The following is a 21,135-nucleotide window of genomic DNA, read 5'->3' on the forward strand; positions in this document are numbered from 1 at the left end:
GTTTGAAAATCTAGGTTAGTTTTCTACTTTATAAATGTAATTTAAACGTGAAATGTGTTACATCTTTCAATAAAACGATAATAATCAGCAGTTATAAGAACGTTTAGTCTCAGTTTTTTTGTTTTTTTTGGAGCACTCAGCCATATTTTACAGTTGTGCTTTTAATGTATTGTTTTAAGCGACATATAAACTTAAAATCTCAACGCATATTATCAAAGGAAATCCTTATAGGTACCGCAGAAAATGTTTATAATTTGTACAACTCCAATTCTTTAAGTCTGTTGTGGAGAGTAATCTCTTCTGCCATCGTTATTTGAGTTAATTTCAAATATACTTTATTGATCCCAAAGGGAAAATAAATGTTGTTGTACCTCATAATATCCATGGTTCTTCAAAGAGTTGTTGTAGATGATGAAAGCTGTGGGCAGTAGCAGTCTGTATTCTGACCAAACCTCTGATTTAAGACAAACTGCTGCTGTATAACAATCTATAGGTTATCTGTAATTTATTTTATATATTTTAAAGAATCCCTCTTTGCAGAATAATAACCCGTTCCAGAGTAGCCGATGGTGGCAGAAGAGATTACCTGTTGGGGCAGCAGCATCAGACAAACAACATGATAAAGAAGAATGTTGTAATATATAAAAGTTATGTTCATTTTATTAGAATGGTGAATGCTCACTGAGACAGAATTATCTAGAAATTCCTAAATAAAACAACTGAACGCATAGTTGTCAGTTCTTCTTTAAATAATGTCAGATTTAAAGGCATAAAGTCTCTCTAAAGCAGGTTAATGCACTATTACAACTTTTCAGTGAAGGCTAAAAGAAAACACTGGTCAACAGCCAAAAAAACCAAAACTGTCTGGGGTTTTTCAACTGTTTTAGGGTAATATTGATGTGCTGAATCCAAAAATCACATTGGTTTTGCTCAATCAGGCCAACTTTCTGAACTATGGATGCAACACGAGGATCAAAATGCATGACCTGTTCTCACATCTGGATCGTTTTCCTGAGAATCTGGGATCAATGAGTGACAAGCAGGAGGAGAGAGACTCTACCAGGACAGAAAAGAAACGGAGATGTAATGTTCAATTTAAATATACTTACCCTCATTAGTGTTTCTCAATTTACAAAAATCCAAGTTTGTAACATTTAATTAATACATTCTGTGAGAAAACTATTTTTTCCCCTAAAGTCTTTTTTGGATGAGAAGACAATGTCATCAATTTAGTCAGAACATCAGATTTCTCTAAAACAAATTATAATAAAAACCCGACCTGATTGAGGAAAATGGATGCCATTTTTTGATTCAGCCGTGCGAAATAGTCCTAATTCAGTTAAAATAACATACACAACTTCCAAATTATATATATTTTTGGAATCCAGTGAGATTAATGCAGGAAGCAGAATAATTTTCACCTCGTTTGTTTGACCTGAATCGCACTTTGAAACCAAATACCACAAGAGGACGCTGTTGACACAAAGTAACGTTATTCTAACGTGGTGGTTAAATACAGAAAACAGGACTAATGTTGAGCAACACGTTCACTGAATGCGTCATAATTATGCTGATTTGTAATAAGTTATTCAGTTTTAGTATCATGGATTTTAAAAAGCCCCACAGTAAACAAATTCAAACTACAAATCAAATGTTTTTTAAGCAAACAGGACAGATTTTAAGCTAAATCTGTCATGAATGGATGTAAAATTAGACTAATTATGTACTGAGAATTCAAAATTGCATAGTTTTCCCCCTTATTGTTGTAATAACAAGTGTAGAAAATAGTGATACAAAATAGGATAAAAGAAGACAACTGCTTACAAAATAAGAGATATTTATAAGTTGATGTGGAATACATTATTAACATTTTTCTAGTCACATAATGATTTACATTATTGCAATAAATAAACAGTTACACTTCTGGTTAATCTTAGCAGGTGGCATGAAAAGAAAAAGAATATTGCTTAGTGAGTTTCAGCAGTCAAAGGGTAGATTTATATTTATAATGAAATTAGATTGTTTTTTACCCTCTAAACACAAAATAAATCTCATTTAGATGTTTCTGATCAGCTCAGACAGAATTTGATCATTCGTAGTGCACAAACAGCATCACATAATTATTTTACCCTAAATGTCACCTGTTTAAACATTAAAATGTTTTTCCAAAGGATCAAATGGCAGTTCAATATTGGCAAAATTAGAGAGATTATAAATAATGTGCTCTTGTTTTTCCCATTTTGTGTAGTGTCAAAGAGAAATATGCCTCTTTATGCTCCTCACGAAAGTAAGCAACATATTGATAAATCTATAAAGGCACATAAATACTGCTTTTTATATAAAAATGCTGTAAATAGGGCAACCTAAAGTGTAAACGTTAATAAATATACCAAACAATAACTATAACTTTATTTAAAATCATCTCATTTTGTACATTAGATGTTGTGTATTTTTTCCATTAGGTAGACGCTCATTCATTCATACTGTATAAGCATGGCGGCTGATTGTCACCGTTTTCACACTGATACAGACAGACTAAAAAAGACATTTTAAATCTAACATAAAACAAATGTACATTAAATGAGCATAAAAAAGATGCAACTTTGTAAAGATACAAAATTTTCATCAGTGCAAAACTGCAGATTTCTGTTTTAAATGTTTAAGTCGCTTATATTCTTATAATGTTTTATAGGACAATAATGAAACATAGAAACGATAAGCTTTGATTCCCTTATGAAAACTAAAGCTGCGAGTGTTTTCTCCAGAGTACGATTAGAAGTCTCTACAATGAAAGCATGTCTTCAAGCATTTAAACTCCTTGATGTCTTAGCTTGTTGTTGTCAGTAATGAAACTAAGTGATCATTATGGCTTGCAGAGAGGTCCAGACACACACTCGGCTGTTTGCTCGCCAGCAACGACTGACAGCTGATCCTTCCAGGAGCTCTGAATCCTCCATCAGTTGAGAATCCCGCTGCTCCGTTTGTATCTGCAGTGTTTTGGGTCACCTAGGCAGAACTGTGCTGAGAAAAGATGACCAAGCTAATCATTTCCACAAGTCCAGATTTGGTAAAGTTGTCCACTCCTCTCTCAGTTCTAACAGCTTGTGCTAATCGCTAATAAGGAGAGAAGATTATAGGAGCATGTGTGACCCTTAGCGGTCCCGGCGCAGGCCTGAAGAGTGTGGGGTTTATGATGGGGCCGGGGATGATGGCTGCGGGCCCCGGAGGCAGTCGTAGCGCCAGGGGCCCGGACGTCATGCTGCACAGTGCGGCTGGGCTGAACGGGCCGCTCAGGAGCCCTGCCGGCAGGGCTTTGGACAACTGCTTGTGCAGAGCCAGTTTGGTCTGAAAGTAAAAACAGGAGAAATACTGACTATAAAGAAGACTGGTCAAAGTAGCACCTACGATATCAGGGTTTCCTCCAGAGTTTTATAAGCCTGGCGGGCCACCAGGCTGTACTTGGACCCCCACCAGGCTAAGAATTGTTTATTTACTTTAGTTTTTTTTTTATCCTTCCAGGCCGGCCGTATCAACGACAATCCAGCCAAATTTGCGCTATCTGAAAAATTCCAACAGTTTCTGAAAGGGGAGACGTTGTGTTTTCCAGACAATATGGGATTATTATGGTAATTTCACTCCCGCCGTAGCAGGAAGTGAAATTAATCTGAGGGGCGCTCTTTTAATAGACGGTAAATTGCAAAAATAACTTGGTAGATATTGAAAGTTGCAGTTATGGATAAATGGGCAAATATATTTACTCACAGGGCATTTAAAGAACTTTGTAAAATTAAAATAAGCAAAAATATCCAGGTGGAGATTTGAAATTTGGGTCATAAAGGGTTAAGGCAGTAATCAGAGCAGGAACAGAAACTTCACACAATCAGTAGCAAAGAGAAGTTTCAGTTTTCACAAGTAGATACTAATAAGAAAAGATATCTCAACTCTGTTGGACAGAAATAGGAACAAAACACCTTCAACCGACTAGTGTTAGCACTCTAGCACAGCTTCCTGAAACAGGAAGTTAGTAAAGTAACGGTTTAAGATTATATAAAATAAACTGTATAGAATTTGGTCATCCAGCAGCTGTTTAGGCGGATAATGATTTTAACAACTGTTGAGCAGTTTATACTGGAAACATGATGTTGTTTATGCAAGATGGGAAAATTCAAATTCAGAAGCTACAGCCGTATTAATGTGAAACTGAGATACAGAAACATACATTTATATGTAATTTGTCTTCAGGTGCTGATACTGCAGTGAAGCGTCACTGCAAAAATGCTACATAAATTTTTTGTCTAGTTTATAGTGCAAATATCTTTGTACACCTGAAATGAGACAAAATTTACAAGCAACTTTTCAGCATATAGGCGCTGGTTTTAAGTCAATAATTCCTTAATATTGATCAAAAGGTATTATTTCACTTATAACACGAATTGTTTTCCATGTTGGAAAAACTCATATTCCATATTGTTTTCTAGAAAGTGAAGTAATCTGCCAGTGAAACTTTCCAAACTCCAAAAACTAACAGTATTATTTGGATCAATATCTTTGAAAGTATAAGTAAGAATAATTAAATATATATTTGATGCTATCTGGCAATAAAACTCTACTGCCTACTGTAACCAGAGCCTTGAAGAAGCATATTTAATCAATTACAAGTCCTTTTTTCAAGTAGTATTCATGTTTGTGGGTTTTTAAATGGAGGTAAATTCAGGTCCAGTCAAAAGGTCTAATGCTAATAAAGCTGGGAAACAATTTTAAATGATCAGAATTTTTATTTCTATTGTAAATACCACAAAACATTGTGATAATGTTTTTAGTCCATACAAGGGCTGCAGTTTTGGAGATATATCTGTGTGTGTGTGTGTGTGTGTGAGACTCTCACCGCTAAGACAGCATTGGGGTGAAGTTTATTATAGGGGGTGAACTTTGCTTTGACAGGCTTCCCAGCCAAACGCTCTTTGTGTCTCCTGCTATTTGTGTGCTAAAAAAGAAAAGACACATGAAACAAACACAGATCCAACTAACTATACAGCCAACAAACACCAAGTACAAGATAAGAAATACAAAACTGTCCTTCTTTTAGTTTTTCCTCTAGCTGTAAACGGTTCATGACATTGTGAAATGTTCCAAATAAAAGTCAAACATGTCTCCGTATACCTGCTTCAGCTGCGTCTCTGAGTTAACAGACACTTGGCACAGTTCACAGTGAAATGCTTGGTTGGTTACACCAACAACCGTTCTGCTCTTGCTCCCCATCCGTTGCTTCATTCGACTTTTTGGTCTGGGAGTTGATGTCACCTTGACCCTGCGATGCGATTGGCTGTTGTTCTGACCGTCCAGCATCTGTTTGTGCTTAGAGCCTGATTCGACCAATCAGAGGAGAGGTAAAAGGTCAATGCAGGTTTGAACGGTTTAGGCCAGAGGAGTCAAACTCATTTTCATTTTGGGCCAAATCAACATCTTGAATGTCCTCAAATGGTTCTGGCAGAATGTATCAATAAAACTACTCATTAATAAAATATTAATAAATATGTTTTATTAATAAATAGCTGCCTCTCCATTCAATGAGTACTTACAAAAAAATAAGTACTCATTGTACATTCGATGAAAAGTACAAGTCAGGTGTATTAGAGTCATGCTAGATAGAAAAACAGTACTAAACTCAAATATTGAGATAAATCTCAGAAAAAACTTGCTAATTCTGAACTTAAAAATTAAAAAAATGACTGAAAAAAATCAGAAATTCTGAGATTAATTTCAGAAATTTTAGAGAAAATTTGTTTGCCATACAGAAGTCGAAAAGATTTGATTTTTTTGTACATTTTCTGAGTTTCAAAATCAAAGATTTTTTGACTTTTGAAACTCAAACATTTCCAAGATTTTTTTTTCTAATTTCTAAGATTCATCTCAAAATTTCAGAGTTTTTGTCTTGCACAGCTATAATCCTGAAGGCTCTTTTTATGCAGCTTTCTAAAGTCTAGAGGGCCACATAAATAGTTGTAGGGGGCCGGATTTGGCCCCCGGGTCGTGAGTTTGACACATGCTTTACAAGCAGTAAAAGTGGAAGTGAATACCGCTGCAGTGAGACTCCAGCTGGGAGTTGGAGTTGACCGTCACTTTGCAGGTCAGACAGTGAAGAGGCTTTTTGTTGTTTTTGGCCTCTTTAGCCTCTTTCCCCTCTGCTGCCTCCTCTCCTCCTGCTGCGGCGCTTCCCTGAGGATCAGGGTCTGATGCCGAACCGCTGGCCGCGTCGCTGCCGTCTGCTTGTGGGGCGTCTGAAGGAAGGTCGGAAAGCTGGGAGCCGTCGGAGGCTTGGAGGGTCTGCTGAGCAGAGGAGGGTGAGGAGGAGTCTGAGCATGAAGGCATGGAGGAAGGAGAGGCGCTCTGCGAGTTCTCCTGGCTGTTTTCAGGTTGGGGTGAGGCGTTTGGGTCTGTGGACAGATGGTCAATGCAAGCTTTTTACTTCCAGCCATTTTCATAAATCTTCCCCCACGTTGTCGACAGAAGCCAAGAACGTCCAAACACACAATTTTACGTAACAGCTGGATTTTCTGTTGTTGTAAGATAATGAGTGAGTTTTATCTCATTATCTTGACGACAAAAATAAACTTTTCCTGATAATCATCTTTGTTTTCTCAACATGACAAGTTGATTGTGGTGCGAAACATTTGAGGTACTTGTTTCCAAATAATTTAGTGTAGATAAAATCAGGCACCAACATAATCATCCACAATTTAGATTTTAAAAAAGCCATCATGAAAAAAATATCTTTTCTAAACTGATATAAGCCAAATTCTGTTTACAAGACAATTCTGTTTAAAATTAGACATCGACATGAACACAAAATATATCCAGATACAATTTGTAGTGTTGACTCCTGGTTCTGGAAATGATCAGTACTGGAGTTCTTGACTGAACTCAAACCTTTGCAGCTGTTTTGGTGTCAGAATTTGACCCCAAACAAGGATTTAATATCGGTCTCTATCAGCCACAACACGACCATTTTATAAAAAATAACTATTTTTATGTGCATGTCTTTTAAAACTGTATGACAGGCCCTCTATGTCATTAACAAGATTTTATAAACCTGTTTTTCCAACTAAATTAATACTGATTGGCTGTATTGGCTGCTGCAGCTAAAAGCAAAACCACAAAACCTTACCAAGTATTTTTGGTCTAATTTCTAGTGCAAATATCTTAGTAAACTTGAAATAAGACAAAACTAACTTACAAGTAACTGTCCAAGAAGATATCAGAGCTTGTTTTACGTCAATAATTCCTTAACATTAATGAAATGTTATCTACTTATAACCAAACATTTTTCCCATGTTATAATCTGCCAATAAACCACTACTTTTTCATCAAAATTAACAAAATATTGACTTAAAATAAGCTCCTATATCTCGCTGAAAAGTTACTTTTAAGTTAGTTTGTCTTATTTCAAGTGTACTAAGATATCTGCACCATAAACTAGACCAAAAATACGTGTAAGATTTTGTGTTTTTGCATTTTTGTCTTTTTCCGGTGACCTGCTCTTTCCATGCTCCAGTCTGCTTTTAGGATAAACTTGGCCATGCTGGCAGTTATTATAGATTTCCATTTAAGTTGGAATAAATGTGGACAGTTGTAGGTCGTCTTAATGTATTTTTTAATTTAGGTGTCAGAACATTAAATTAGCTTTTTTGACCTTAGAGCAGCATTTATAGGCCGCTCTGTACAAACTTTGGTTTGACACCATTTTCTGATATCCCTAATAAGAACAGACGTGGTTAACACTATGAAAAACAAGCTCATTTTTACACAATATAGCGAGATTAATAGTTTTTTCCTTAGATAAAGTCATGAAGAAACAATCCAATCAATCATGCCCTCCACTGATTTCTGTTCAGGCCGATTTTAAGGACAGAAATGCATATTCGGACATCTCTGATACTTTCTGGGCATATAAATTACATACATTTATTTTTAAACCTTAATTTTCTAGATTTTTTATTTTTGGTTCAGCATTTTGTTTGGCTGTTTTCCCAAATGTTTTGGTTCTGTTTATCACGTCAACTAAGATTTTTAGATTTTTGGCATTCATAAAAATGCTTATTTGTTTTTTATTTACTTATGAATATGAACAAGTTGTAACAATGCATCATGTAAAACATATTAAGCAGAATCCAGGATAAATGCAGCCTTATGTCCTAATATTCTCCACCAGCTTTGTTCTTTTTTCCATTCTTTTTATTAAAAAGTTTTTTGTGCCTTATTTGCCGTCATCCCTTAAATTTTCCCATCTTTCTGTCTTTTTCCTGCCATCTTAATCACTCTTCTTTTGTCACCGCGTCTCTCTGTCATTTGTTGGCTGCTCTCTCTGCAGAGGCTTCGTCCGTCACCATCAATCAACAACCATGGCAACCACCGAGTGTAACAAGCTTATTATTATGTGCTTCGAGGGAAATTGATAGGTGCCGCGTAGAAAATGGGAGAGAGAGGATCAATAATGGAAAAGAAAAAAGCCGAGAGAGGGAACGGAGAGAAAGAAGGTGATATTTTGTTGTCAGGTAGAACGAGAGGCTGAGTGATTGATGGCGGGAAGGAGAGAAATAGTAAATTACAAAGTCATTACTAGAACGGCAGCTACAGTGAGAATATGGTAACAAATCAGAAAACAGAAATTCAGGTGGATTTTCATCTCATATTTCAATGAAAACAATTATCAGGGAAAAGATTACCTGTAAAAAAAACTGATTTTCAACTTACTTAACAGCTTTAAACCTCCTTCTCTCCTCATAAGATTGATTAAAATACAGAAATTATTGTTTTATTTCAATTTTATTTAGCACACTGTAAAAAAAAAAGTAAAATATATGTAGCTGCCAGAATTTTACCATATAAATCCGATGAAATCTGGATTTATATGGTAAATTCTGGCAACTGCACAATGTTGTTTTTTTACAGTGCAGGAAAAAACATTTAATTTAAAACCTCACAAATTCTACAGAAATATTACACATTAGGAGTCACTACAAGCTTATACATATAGTACAATTTAAACTACAAAAGGTCGACTGAGATGTTAAAAAATTTAATCAGATAATTCTCCAATCATAACAGCTGCATTCATTTGTTTGACTATTTAATGTTTAAATTAAATTTGTAAAAAAATACTTTAAAATATGGCAGATTTTGGACATGATTCCTTGCAAAAATGACAGAATATTTTAATGTTTTTCTAGACCTTCAGTGGCAAGTTATATTCACTCAGTTACATTTACTGCATTAACGTTTGAAAGAAATTAATCAGGTAACATTTTCTGATGATTATGAAATATTGCTGCTCTTATTTGAGTACAATTTCTGGATGCTCTGCCCTCGGAAAGTAACTTCTCTGAAAGAAAACCAAATATGTTTTAACCAAAAATTCACCAGATAGACACACAGGCCTACAATTCATGTTCCAATATTATTTTGTATCTAATGAATGTTTTGGTAAGATGATCAATCAGTAAACAGTAGATATTATCACCTCTGACATACATACAGCTCTGTACAAAATGAAGAGATTACTGCAGTGAATCCCATTGAAAACCTCCAGGTTATTCCTCTAAATATTGATTTCTGATCTCTTCCTGAGTTAAAACATTAGTATTGTTGTTCCTAAATGAATATGAACTTGTTTTCTTTACATTATTTGAGGTCATTTCTCATTTTCTGCAAATAAATACTAAATTCTTGCTTGGAATTTCAGAGAAATGTTGTCAGTAGTTCATAAAATAAAATAACAATGTTCATTTTACTCAAACATAAACCTATAAAGAGTGAAATCAGAGAAACTGATCATTTTAGGTGGTTTCTTAATTGTGTTCAGAGCTGCATCTGTTGCATGTATGGAGTAATTTTTCTGCCATAATTTTAGAGCACACATTCTCAGTCTGAAAGCATTACAAGTTTTGAGAAAAAAGAAATGAAGTCCTGCTTTCAGACTGAAATGTAATCACAAGTATTTAAAGTTTAGAGAATAAAAGACATGAAATTCTGCTTTCAGGTTGAAAATGTGTGCTCTCAAATTATGGCAGAAAAATTCCCCATATGCATTGTGAATGTGTAGGACACGAATAAGCTTGTTCATGTATACGCAACACATAAATTCACAAATTTGCACTCTCGTTACCAAAGCATATGCTTTATTTCTGATTTATTCAAATTAATAATCTACTTTAGAATCTGCATGACAGCAAAATCACAAAATAAATTCAGGCTTTCTGACTGCATTTTTATAGGTTTTCAGTATAAAATTCTGCTTAAACAATTAAAGATGAATTGAACTGGAGGGTTTTTTTTACACATCTTTACCACGGGTCAACATTTTTTTTTTTTACCCCTCCAGGGGGTCTTTTGTGGGCTCTAGTGTCCCTTATATGATGGTAGGCTGACAGGAAACGGGGAAGGAGAGGGGGGAAGACATGCGGCAAATATCGTCGGGTCCGGGAGTCGAACCCGAGACGGCCGTGTCGAGGACTCAAGGCCTCCACATGTGGGTCGCGCTAACCACTACGCCACCACGACGCGCCCCACGGGTCAACATTTTATGACAGTAACAGTAGACTACAGTTTGTGATTTCTATTGACGAATCAATAGAAACCACAGTGACAATCACAGAGTCCTTCCTAAGATTGCATCTCTTCTTCTGCAGAACGTCTTCGCTTGATGGCTGTAATTATCAGACAGAACCAGAGATAGCAGGACAGGTAATGGCTTGTAATTAACCAGCTGAGTGGCAGCTTCCAGAGCCTCGGCGCCCGTTTTCTTCAATTACAGCTAATTACGCAGAGGGTGGTGAAGAGGGGAGGCTGTTTTTTAAATAAAAGAAAGAACTTGTACCTGTTTTGTCTTTCAGCTGGGCATCGATCTGCACCGTTTCCCCCTCCATCATCGCCGTCTCTGTGACTCTGTCTTTCCCAGCAGAGGGCTGACCAGGTCCATTCTTCTGCCGGTTCTTCTGGGTCTCCATGGCCTTTAGCTTGCGAGCATGCTTGTGACCTTTGTAGTGGGCTTCTGCCTGGGTCTACACACACACACACACACACCCACCCACGCCCACACACACACACACACACAGACAAACAAACGTGAATGCAAAGAGAAAACAAGTAAACAGGGATATTAGTGATCACACAATATCTTTACAGGGAAGCTGAGTAACGACGATGTATAAAAGAGAAAATAAATAAGGTAGATTACTGATTTTATTGGAGGAATTATGCGTTTAGTAGCACTGTTGGTTTGACAATAATCAGTCATGTTGCACAAATGAACATCAGCTGTCAACTGGTGCCCTCCTTCATCCACTAAGCATATTTACTCATCTTTCCTCAGATTTGTACTGACAGAAATTGCCCTGTCTGCTTTGCTGTGACGTAACATGACCTTCATGTTCTCATCTGACAGAAAGAAAAACAAGTTTATGAAATATTTTAGATCCTAAAAATGTTTCAGATGTAAACTCTGAGCTAATTTTGCATCATAAAATCTTATTTTATAATGTTTGTAAGGTTTTGCAGTTTGTGGGTGCTAAATATTTCCCACTGATTGAATAATCTCAGTATTTCTTCAGTCACCTCCCAGCTTAAACTTCTCAAAAATGTGTATCTTAAAGTAAAATCAGGAAAACCTAATTTATTTTGTTTGCAATGGACTTCAGTTTTCAGCACCTGTGGAGAGTAATGCTGTTGGCAAAGTTATGTTTTATGGATTTAAACAAGCAATGCTACAAGATTTTATAGGATTTATGTTCCAACATGCAAATCAAAACATTCCCTACTCCTGCACTATTGAGTTAGTTTGAATGAAACCAGATCTTCCAGAAAACAGTATCAGAACATAATGTTTGTACTGTTTAATCTGTACCTGTCTCAGCAGTTTGCTTAGAGTTTTATTCATTTTTAATTCTGTTATTTTCACTTTAGAGAAAAGAAAAATGCTTCAGCTCATATACTTTTGCTCATATTGGCAATTCCAATTATATTTTTATACAAAAACAAATGCTATTAAGAATATAACCATTCTTATTTTTTATGAACAAATTTTACTGAAACACTTCAAGATTAAAGACCCAAATGTGAGGCGTAATAAACAGAAAAAGCTTCTGCTCTCATCCCCAGTCAAAATTCAAAATGTGTCAAGGTGATTCCTTCATGGCTTTGTGCCAGGAGCGGATGAAGAGATGTCTTCCTGTTATCGCTTTTCATAAAACTTGGATGGCTGCACAGACAGGAAGGGCGCCATCGAGGGTCAAAGTGTGATGTAGCAGAGTTGGGGCAGAGCAAAAGATCATACAAGCCCTTTGGCAATGATGAATGTCAGCGCACACCAAACATTCAGAGGGATTTTTTCTGTCAGTCAGAGCGATGGTTTCTGATGTTACCAAGTAATTTGTAGTAGGAATTGAAAAGTGTATCCACAAACAAGAAATCAGTTATCCTCTGTTAAAAACATCTTAAAGATGAAACATTATGCTTCTTTGAACAAGTTAGTACAGGTCTATACAAAACATGTTCATTACATTTTTTAGCACAAAATCATTATTTCTTGTGCAAAACATAATAATTGTGACATTGTGCCTAAAGATTACAACAAAACTTAAGAGACAAATTTAATTTCATCTCGAAGCGTCTGACTCACAGTTGAGTTGAAGCGCAGGTGGCAGATGTTGCATGAAATGATGGGCTTCTTCTTCGGCTGAGACACGCCAAACGTGTGGTTAATCACCGCTTTCTGCACCGGGTCCATCTGCAAGAAGAAACACACAAACAAAAACCATCAGCGCTGCTTTACATGGACACAGCAGAACAATTAAATGTTTGACTTTGAAATAAAAACAATAAAGCAAAATGGTGCCTTTCTGATTATACATGTTAAGAAATCTTCCCTCCACATGTATTTGCATAATTGGTAAAAATGTGAATAATAAGTAATAATATTCAACCTTTGTTGAATATATTTCCCCCCCATCAATTAAAAGTAATCCCATAAAAAGTTGGATTTATCTACAGTTTTCATTAGTATCACCATAATTCACATCTTCAGGGAGTCTGAACAGTGGAAATAGCTTAAAATAGAAACAAAAAATTAATCCAAAAATTACAAAAAACCCCAAAACACTCCAGCAATGAAGTTTTCAGCTAACGTCTCCTTTCTGACATGTTGTCCTTTGCCTCAATGAGACAAGTTAATGACATAATTAAGTCCCTTCCTCCCCTCTGTGTTCGTCATCAGAGGAAAAATAGAAATTTGTCTTATGTGTATTTTGACATATTCAGTAAGCCAAAGTTTTGTGCAAGATAAATAATTTCTTTAAGACAGATTAGAAATGTGCATTTAGAATTAATCCTGCTCCTATTATTGTTATGACTATGTCTTATTTCTAGCATTTTTCTTCTTTAAACCTTGAAATTATGGAGATTATTGCACTGACTGACTCAATATGCATCTCTAATAATACCACACATTTAGTTTTAACATTGTTTTCTATTAAAGTGACATTTAAGTAAAAATTACATGTAAACTAAGTTTGTATATTCAGTTTTAAACCCAGAATCCTGAATTCACAGTTTTTAAATTGCCTGTTTGGGTGAAATCTGTCTTCATTTTTTAAACCCCTCCAGAGCAGCTGTGCCATTCAAACCGTATTTTTAGCTTTAGCTGTCACACAGCAATATTTTCCCTTCCTCCCACAAGCTTGATGCCTTTAACAAGACAATCTCTGCTTTTCCTCATTAACTGATGAGTCTGGATGCAGACTCAGACAAATATTTTACTAATTACTTGTTTAAAGGGGAAAGTGCAGAGACTTATGTAAGCATAATATTTAAAAAACTAAAATAACACACATTAAACATTTAACTGGGACAACATTTGAGTAAAGTTTTGCTGCTCTGCTTTTTTCTGCATGCTTGGAGTAGTGGGAAATATTTTTATATAAAGTAGCTAATATTACACAGTATGTGTAATTTTTGGATATTTTATTGTAAGTGACACTTGATCTCATTTTGCGTTCTGCTGTAATATTCTGCAGGTCAAGCCTTGAGCGCACCTGGATGACAGAGCCAAAAATGCTGAACTATATTGCAACTTATCTAATTACTAATAGTGACGCAAAAGCGTGATTTTTAATAGTGTTTTACCCAAATAGAAGCTACATTTTTATCTAAAATACATACCACTAAATGATTAAATCCCTGTCAATAAAGCACAGATAAAGAATATCCAAACAAATGGTGCATTCCTGTCAGAACATTAACGATTTTTCCCAATATTGTAAAATTTTAACCTGTGTTATAGACTCTTTCTGAGTCTATAACTATCGTTATAGTCAGCATATTATTTTTTCTCACTGGCAATATAAATCCATAAGGAGCTAATAAAGTTTGTTGATTTTTACCCCCCAATACCAACAGAAAAATAATTATAAAAATAAAAAATATTTGAAACAAACAAACAAAAAAATCAAAACTGCATCCTACATCTGTTAACAGTCTTGGATTTCTTCCCCCAAAACTAACAGAAAAATTATTGTAAAAATAAAAAATGTTTATGAAACAGAAAAAAAAAAAAAATCTAAATTACTTCCTACAAAAACACGCAGCAGGTGGTTCATACAATGTTGTCAAAATTTAACAGAAAATTCAGTAGAGACTCGAACATTAACTCTGCCATGAAGAGTTAATGTTGTTTGTTAATGTGTGTTTTTGTTTGTATGATTTCAAACAAAGAAAAACTTTTATTTTACTTGATTATTTTTCCTGGTAGGTCATAAAAAAGAACAGGAAAATTATTAAGATTATAAATAAGATTTCTCCTTAAATATAAATTAAAAATAGAAAGAAACTAAATGTTTCTGACTTTATCGAGGCTCCTTGATATTTCTAAATACTCATTAGCATTTGATCTTTGACTTGAAAGTATAGAAAAAAACCTTGTGATAATTTAAATCATGTTTTCTTACAGTGTTGAAGTTGGGGAAGAGGCTGAGGGGCGAGGAGCCGTTGACCCTGAGCGGCAGGAAGTGCTCCAGCCGGGCGTGGGTCTGCGGCTGAAGGGGTCGACCCGGGAGGGGCAGAGAACCGAGGAGAGGGTGGACCTGGTTCTGGGACAGCGCACCTGAAAGCACAGACACATTTTGGACTTTTATATCTTGACCCCCCTCAAAAAAATCTACATGTACATTCAGCAACACAAACTGATTTTAGCGGCCGTATGAGAACAAGACGCCAGGAATGAATGACTCACGCAGTAAAAAACCCTTAATGACTTCACTAATAGCAGGGGATAAATTAGAGGCTTTTTGTTTGGCTTTTTTCTTTTTTCTGCTTTGTTTATCTTGAAAAATGTCTTTGGCCTTTAAGCTGCAAACCAAGCGTCTGTAATTGTTTGTTTCTTTCCCTGATTCTGGATCAACATGAAAAAAAAGAGTCCAGACATTTTAACATTTCAGATTACTTCAGGCTGTGATCACACTGCAGACCAACTGACCCAATTCCAATTTTTTATTTTTTTTTGCCTTAATGCGACCTGTATCTGATCTTTGCAAGACAGTCAGAACAACAAAGGTGGGATTTTTTTCCGAATGTGACCCAGGCTACCTGGATATCTGAAACTATCCGATCTTTTCAAATGTGACCTGAATCTGAAGGGCCAGGTCGCATTCATCCAACCTGAACGTCATTGAATCTCAACAAATGTGCATCTTTGAAAAGCAGAAGTAGAGCCTCCTGTACAACCAACAAGAATGCAGCAGGTAGTTTCTGTATGGTAAGTTAACAACAAAACATTGTACAGCTCATACAGTGGTAAAACCAGCTGACCAATCATGCTGGATATCTTCTCTGGTTGCTAGGTAACAGTGCAGTGTGACTCAACAACCAGGAAGTTTTCAAATAGGCTCATTTTCCACACATTAAAAAACAGCTGGGTGTTTTTTTTTCTAAGCACTTGTGTTGTTTTTAGAAGCAGTTGAGAGATAAATGGAAGAACAAAAATGTACAAAATAAACTTTGCATAATATTTCCCCTATAAAGATGTGCAACTCTTTTGATTTTATTACACATTTATACAAAAGAACATTACAATGTGGTTGTAATTGATATAATCTGTCAGTGTAAGACATCCACGTCCAATCAGGTGGATATATTTAGAAAATAAATACTCAACATTTTGAAGGTTTCTCTTGTTTAAACCTCAGACTTTTAGGCTGGTGTGCTCCTGACTGCTAAAGTGAAAGTGAACACTATTCATAGCAAGATGCTTTAAAACGTCTCTAAAAACGCTAAACTGTCATCTAAGACCAACAACAGGCTCTTGGTATGAATTCCATGTCTGTACAAAGAGTTCACATTTAATATTCACAGGGTGCGCAATTAGGAAAACTTTGCTCTCAAAGAAAAACATGAAGTTTGCCAGAAAGGACCGAGTCAAAGTCGGATACTTCTGGAACGGTGTTTTTCAGAAATGCGTCTAAATTTGAATTATTTGGGCACCGGAACAGAGTACATTTTCACCATGAAGTAAATCCGTCATTCAATGAAAAGCTCTGAGAACTGAGAAATGGAAAGTCCAGAGTCGGGTTAAAGTTTAGATGCTGTGGGGTGACTAGAAAAAAGTTTAACATCTCACAGTTGAAAGTGAGGAGTGGAACAAAAAACGTCTCAGTGAAGTTATTTAAACTTAAAGGAGACAAGACTAGCTGTTAGGATGATGGGTGTTTTTACTTTTCCCTCCAAAACTGACAAACCAGGCTACAAGAAAAGCAAAATGAACTTATGTTGGATGTTTGCAAGAAACTTTCCTTTCTAGACAATAGATTAGACGTCAATATGGGAACATTTGTTGGTAAAAAAATATATATATATATATATTTATTCAGTGGGGTGTCCTAATTCCCTACATGCATTATTAATTATATTGTTCTTTCACTTTCCAATTTGGCACACAGTTGTATTGTTATGTCACATAAAATCCCAACAAAACGCAGCCTTACAAGTTTTCTGACTTGGGTCAGAGTTGAAAACAGTTTAGAAGTGGAACTGGTTTGGTGGAAAACCCAACAGACACAAACTGTTGATGTTTCAAAGCATATTCTTGTCCTTGAATAACCCAGACCTAAATCTAAGTGAGAATTCACTTTAAAATTGATGTTTTCTATCCAATCTAACTGAATTTTAATTATTTTGCAGGCGAATAATTAACAAAAATATTGCTCTCTTAAAGTGCCAAATTTGCAGTTATGCAAAAAGCCTTGTAGCTGTAATAGCATGACTGAAAGGTGGTTCTAAAAAGCATTAATTCAGCCTAATTTTTGAGGTTTTTATTTGCTAAAAAGAAATATGGAATAATTTCCCCTCCAGTTCAGAATAACGCACTACTTTCTGTTCATCTATCCAACAGGAGGTTGAAAGAATATAAATATTTTTGCACTTTTCTTTTCTCCTCTTCTTTCTGCTCACCTGCAGATATTTTTCTTTTGTACATTTAATTGTTTTAGACAACTTCTACAGCATTTCCTCCTTGCATTATGTCTCAAACTCTCCTTCTGCTTGACCTCTCATCTCATCACACTTAACTCTGGTTGACCTGCACGCTCTCAGACTGCACATGCTTTAAAAGAGCACTGCGGCTCTGACCTTTGCCTAGACCCAGAGGAACATTAACGCGCTCACATTAAAATGCAGAGTGCCTTACATAAGTATGATATCTTCAGATTTTTATGACGCCTGCCTGCTGAATTTGTGGAAGCAGTTATGTTAAAAGTCATGTGCAAATAAAGAAATAAGAGATTAAAGTGGGTTTGGAACTTAACTGAGACAATTTTTAAGCTTAATAAATGAAGTCACTAGAAAGAGAGAGAGAGGTTCATCTACCTGAAATAGGAGTGAAAGCAAGTGAGTAATATTTTTGCAATCCATTTAAAAGACATTGAAGAGACTTAAAGTTTTGCGGTTAGGGAGGATGGTTGGGAAGTTTGGCTGTAGCAGGATGGAAAATGCCAGGAAGAGATGAGAAGGACGAAAGGATAACTAAAAGGCAGCAGGGAAATCCGGCCAAGGAAAACCAAAAGAACATGACTGACGAAGCTGGATAGCAAACCAGACGACAATCAGAGGATAAGGAGAGAATTATGTGTTAAAGAAAAACAAAATGTTCATTTTTATGTGCCATGCAGAGTTTATGACTGGAATTACGACTGAGAAAAAAAACTTGATCGTGATGTGAGTCATAAACTAAACGAAAACTGAGAAATCACTTGAACTTCACAAAACCTTTAATGGAAACAAATCCAATATCTAACTGCGTATTAATAATACCTGTTCCTTTTTCTGAGTAGCCCTTTAAAGTTATATTAGAGTTAATTTAGTTTTGAAAAGCATAAAAGTAAACAAACAAACAGTTTTTTTCACTGCTTTTTTTATTTCAGAGTTTATCTCCTACTTGAGTCAGGTTGCAAAGCCAATCACAATCTCAACTACTTGGACTAAAATTGGTGAGAATGATAAGATTTTTTACAATTAGGTCATAATTCAAAGACGTCTGAAGATCGCTACACCAATAATCTTGCATTTTCTGGTCTGGCTGAGCAAAACACTTGAAAATTTGCACTTTTTTGGTTCCTCTCCAGCAGGTCAGAAAGTTTAATACAAAGTCAAACTCAGTTTATGTTGCATAGAAGTTGGGTTTTTATTATTTATATATATATATTTTTTTTTTAGCAAAAAGTACTTCTGACAGATATATTACTAGTAAACTGCTGTTGTTTAGTGTATAAAACCTACATTTGTTACATTATTTGGACTTTGATTATGAAATATTATATAAATCACTATCTGATGTGACTATAAATCACAATATTTATCAACTGATCAAAATGAATAAGCTTTGAAAACTTTAGTAAATAGCTAACTAAAAGGTTTACCCATTATTTTATGATATAACTACTTTATTTAAATGCTAGCTAAATTATGACTAAAACTATTTCTCTTACTGAAAATGAGAAATGTTTAATTTGTTTTATTTCCAATATTAGACTCTGTGCGACTCAACATCTCAGTGTTCATAGATGGAGAGGGGGATGAGAAATGTTAATGGTTTTTAAATGAAAAACATAGATGAGAGGCTTTCACTGAGGAGGAGTCATCAGAGGAAACGCTCATTTCATGCTTTTCATGGCGCACACATTTCCTGGGATTATCTGTGTGCCAGGCTCTGATTCACTCTGAACCAACATGGCAGCTCGCAGCCAAACTCTTATTTCTGACAACAAACATCTAATGACGAGCGTCAGCTGTGTGATTTCAGTGCTCAGCGACATTGGCAGCTGTATTTGGACAGTTAGTGGTTTATACTTACAAAATGCAGCCTTCAAATTTTAAATTTAAGTGTTAACTCTGAAATTAATTGATCAATAGGTGAGTATAATGATCAAATGTGGAATATTAGAGTCACTGGGACTAACTTTAGATGTGTCAAATAAGGAATGTAATATTCTAGACTAAATGTTATTTTTTCTGAAAATACAGCTTGTGAACTGTGGCACCTCAATATTACTTGTAAAAATAAAAAACAGCAGTTTTTATTCTATTTTGGACTCTAGAGAGGGTTTATGAACAACCAGTCCAATTAATTAATTTAAGTTATTAATTTAAAGAAGAACAGACCCAAGCCAGAGTGCTAAAAAGTTCACATTAAAATTAGCATGTAATCTGTCAGATTCCCTTGATAAACACGGTACTTAGCAGAAGCTAATGCTAAGTCGCTAACTGCACCGGAAGGACAACAGCCCTCGAGCGCCAATTTAATTTTGAGATTATAACTTACGTGTTCTATAACATCTTTATATATCGTTTTTATGCTTACACGTTATTCTCTACCGATTGTGTTTTATTTGGAGCCCGTACATGTCTTGTTTGAAATAAAGTTCTTGGCGAAAAATTAGAGCACACGAGGAAAGGAAGCGGAACTGCTGCGCCAGAAGTCTTCACCACTTCAAAATAAGAGTATGAATATCAACGTCTTCTTAACGGTCGATAACCAAAACTTTTACACAGATGTCGAACTTTATTCACGTGAAAGTTCACAAAACCGACAAGTATGTTGACGCTTTAAATTTATCTGGAAAAATCTAAATATATGTATAAAAATTTTAGAAACTCAAAAACGTTAAAGGATCACCTGAATTGTAAATAGTTTCAGTTCATACTTTCTGAAAGGTCGACTATTTCACATTAAGTGAATTCAAACAGCCTTATCAGCACTATATATTTAGCTATTTTCTGGAGTTCTCATCCTATTTATAAGTATTGTAACAGTATATCTTCATTCAACTTTCAGATTCTTGCTTAATGCAATATATTTAATGATATATGCTAATACATTCAAATCTGTAAAGGTTGTTATTTTATATCTGCTGTTGACACTGCAGCCTCACCGCATCATAAATCTGAATAAAGATTTTAATGACCCATGAAAACGGTTGACATTTGCACCTAATAAAGAGGAAAAATACTTTATTATACAAGACGATTTGAATATTCTGTCCATAGTAAAGTTACATATTAAATATGAGTATGAGTAGAAGATACTGGGGACAAAAGATACTCTACTCAAGTCACATAGTAAAGTCCCACAGAACACAAAGTTGTGATAACTCGATCTAATTAATTTCCAGCTAACTATAATATTTCTTTTTGTAGAACAGAATCAAATCCTAACCCAAAGGCAGGATTAAATGTGGTGTATTAAAGTAAAAAGGTGTCTCTTCTCTTGACAGCAGTTTGCTGTTTAGCCAGCAAACCCCATCGTCAAATCATAAAAACTGAATGGCACGTTTCCCTCTCTATAATAGCACACCTTTTCTGAGCCATAAAACACAAGTGCTTGGTGCACTGCGCTTTTTGCAGTAATGATGATGCCATTCATTGCTTACACAACAGGCATAGCGCTAGGCATTTATGATGAGCTCTGGTGGATGAATTAGCATCCATTAAAGCGGCTATTGACAGCTCTGCTATAAGCTCATTCCACTGGAAAAAAAAAAAGATGAGTGAAGGTCTAATTTCCATCATGGCTTGAAATGCTGCCCCCGCCATGCTCTG

At 35.5% G+C, this 21,135-nt stretch overlaps 1 protein-coding gene across 4 annotated transcripts in view; it reads right to left on the reverse strand.

Annotated features, from left to right (window-relative positions):
- Positions 1-1,820: 1,820 nt before the first annotated feature.
- The window catches only part of LOC116726724 (zinc finger protein 385B-like), a 73,882-nt gene continuing 54,567 nt past the window's right edge, over positions 1,821-21,135 (reverse strand). For 3 of the 4 annotated variants that reach the window (XM_032573572.1, XM_032573573.1, XM_032573575.1), the window contains 7 exons: positions 14,997-15,151; positions 12,674-12,781; positions 10,874-11,057; positions 6,078-6,434; positions 5,161-5,363; positions 4,886-4,984; positions 1,821-3,345 (listed from right to left, as the gene is read on the reverse strand). In XM_032573572.1, coding sequence (XP_032429463.1) covers positions 3,115-3,345; positions 4,886-4,984; positions 5,161-5,363; positions 6,078-6,434; positions 10,874-11,057; positions 12,674-12,781; positions 14,997-15,151 — 1,337 coding nt within the window. In that variant the 3' untranslated portion in view covers positions 1,821-3,114. The remainder of the gene's footprint in view (positions 3,346-4,885; positions 4,985-5,160; positions 5,364-6,077; positions 6,435-10,873; positions 11,058-12,673; positions 12,782-14,996; positions 15,152-21,135) is intronic. The other variant, XM_032573574.1, reaches the window with a different exon arrangement.

The sequence above is a fragment of the Xiphophorus hellerii genome, chromosome 10, assembly GCF_003331165.1.
Source record: "Xiphophorus hellerii strain 12219 chromosome 10, Xiphophorus_hellerii-4.1, whole genome shotgun sequence".
In the NCBI taxonomy this organism is placed as follows: Eukaryota; Metazoa; Chordata; class Actinopteri; order Cyprinodontiformes; family Poeciliidae; genus Xiphophorus; species Xiphophorus hellerii.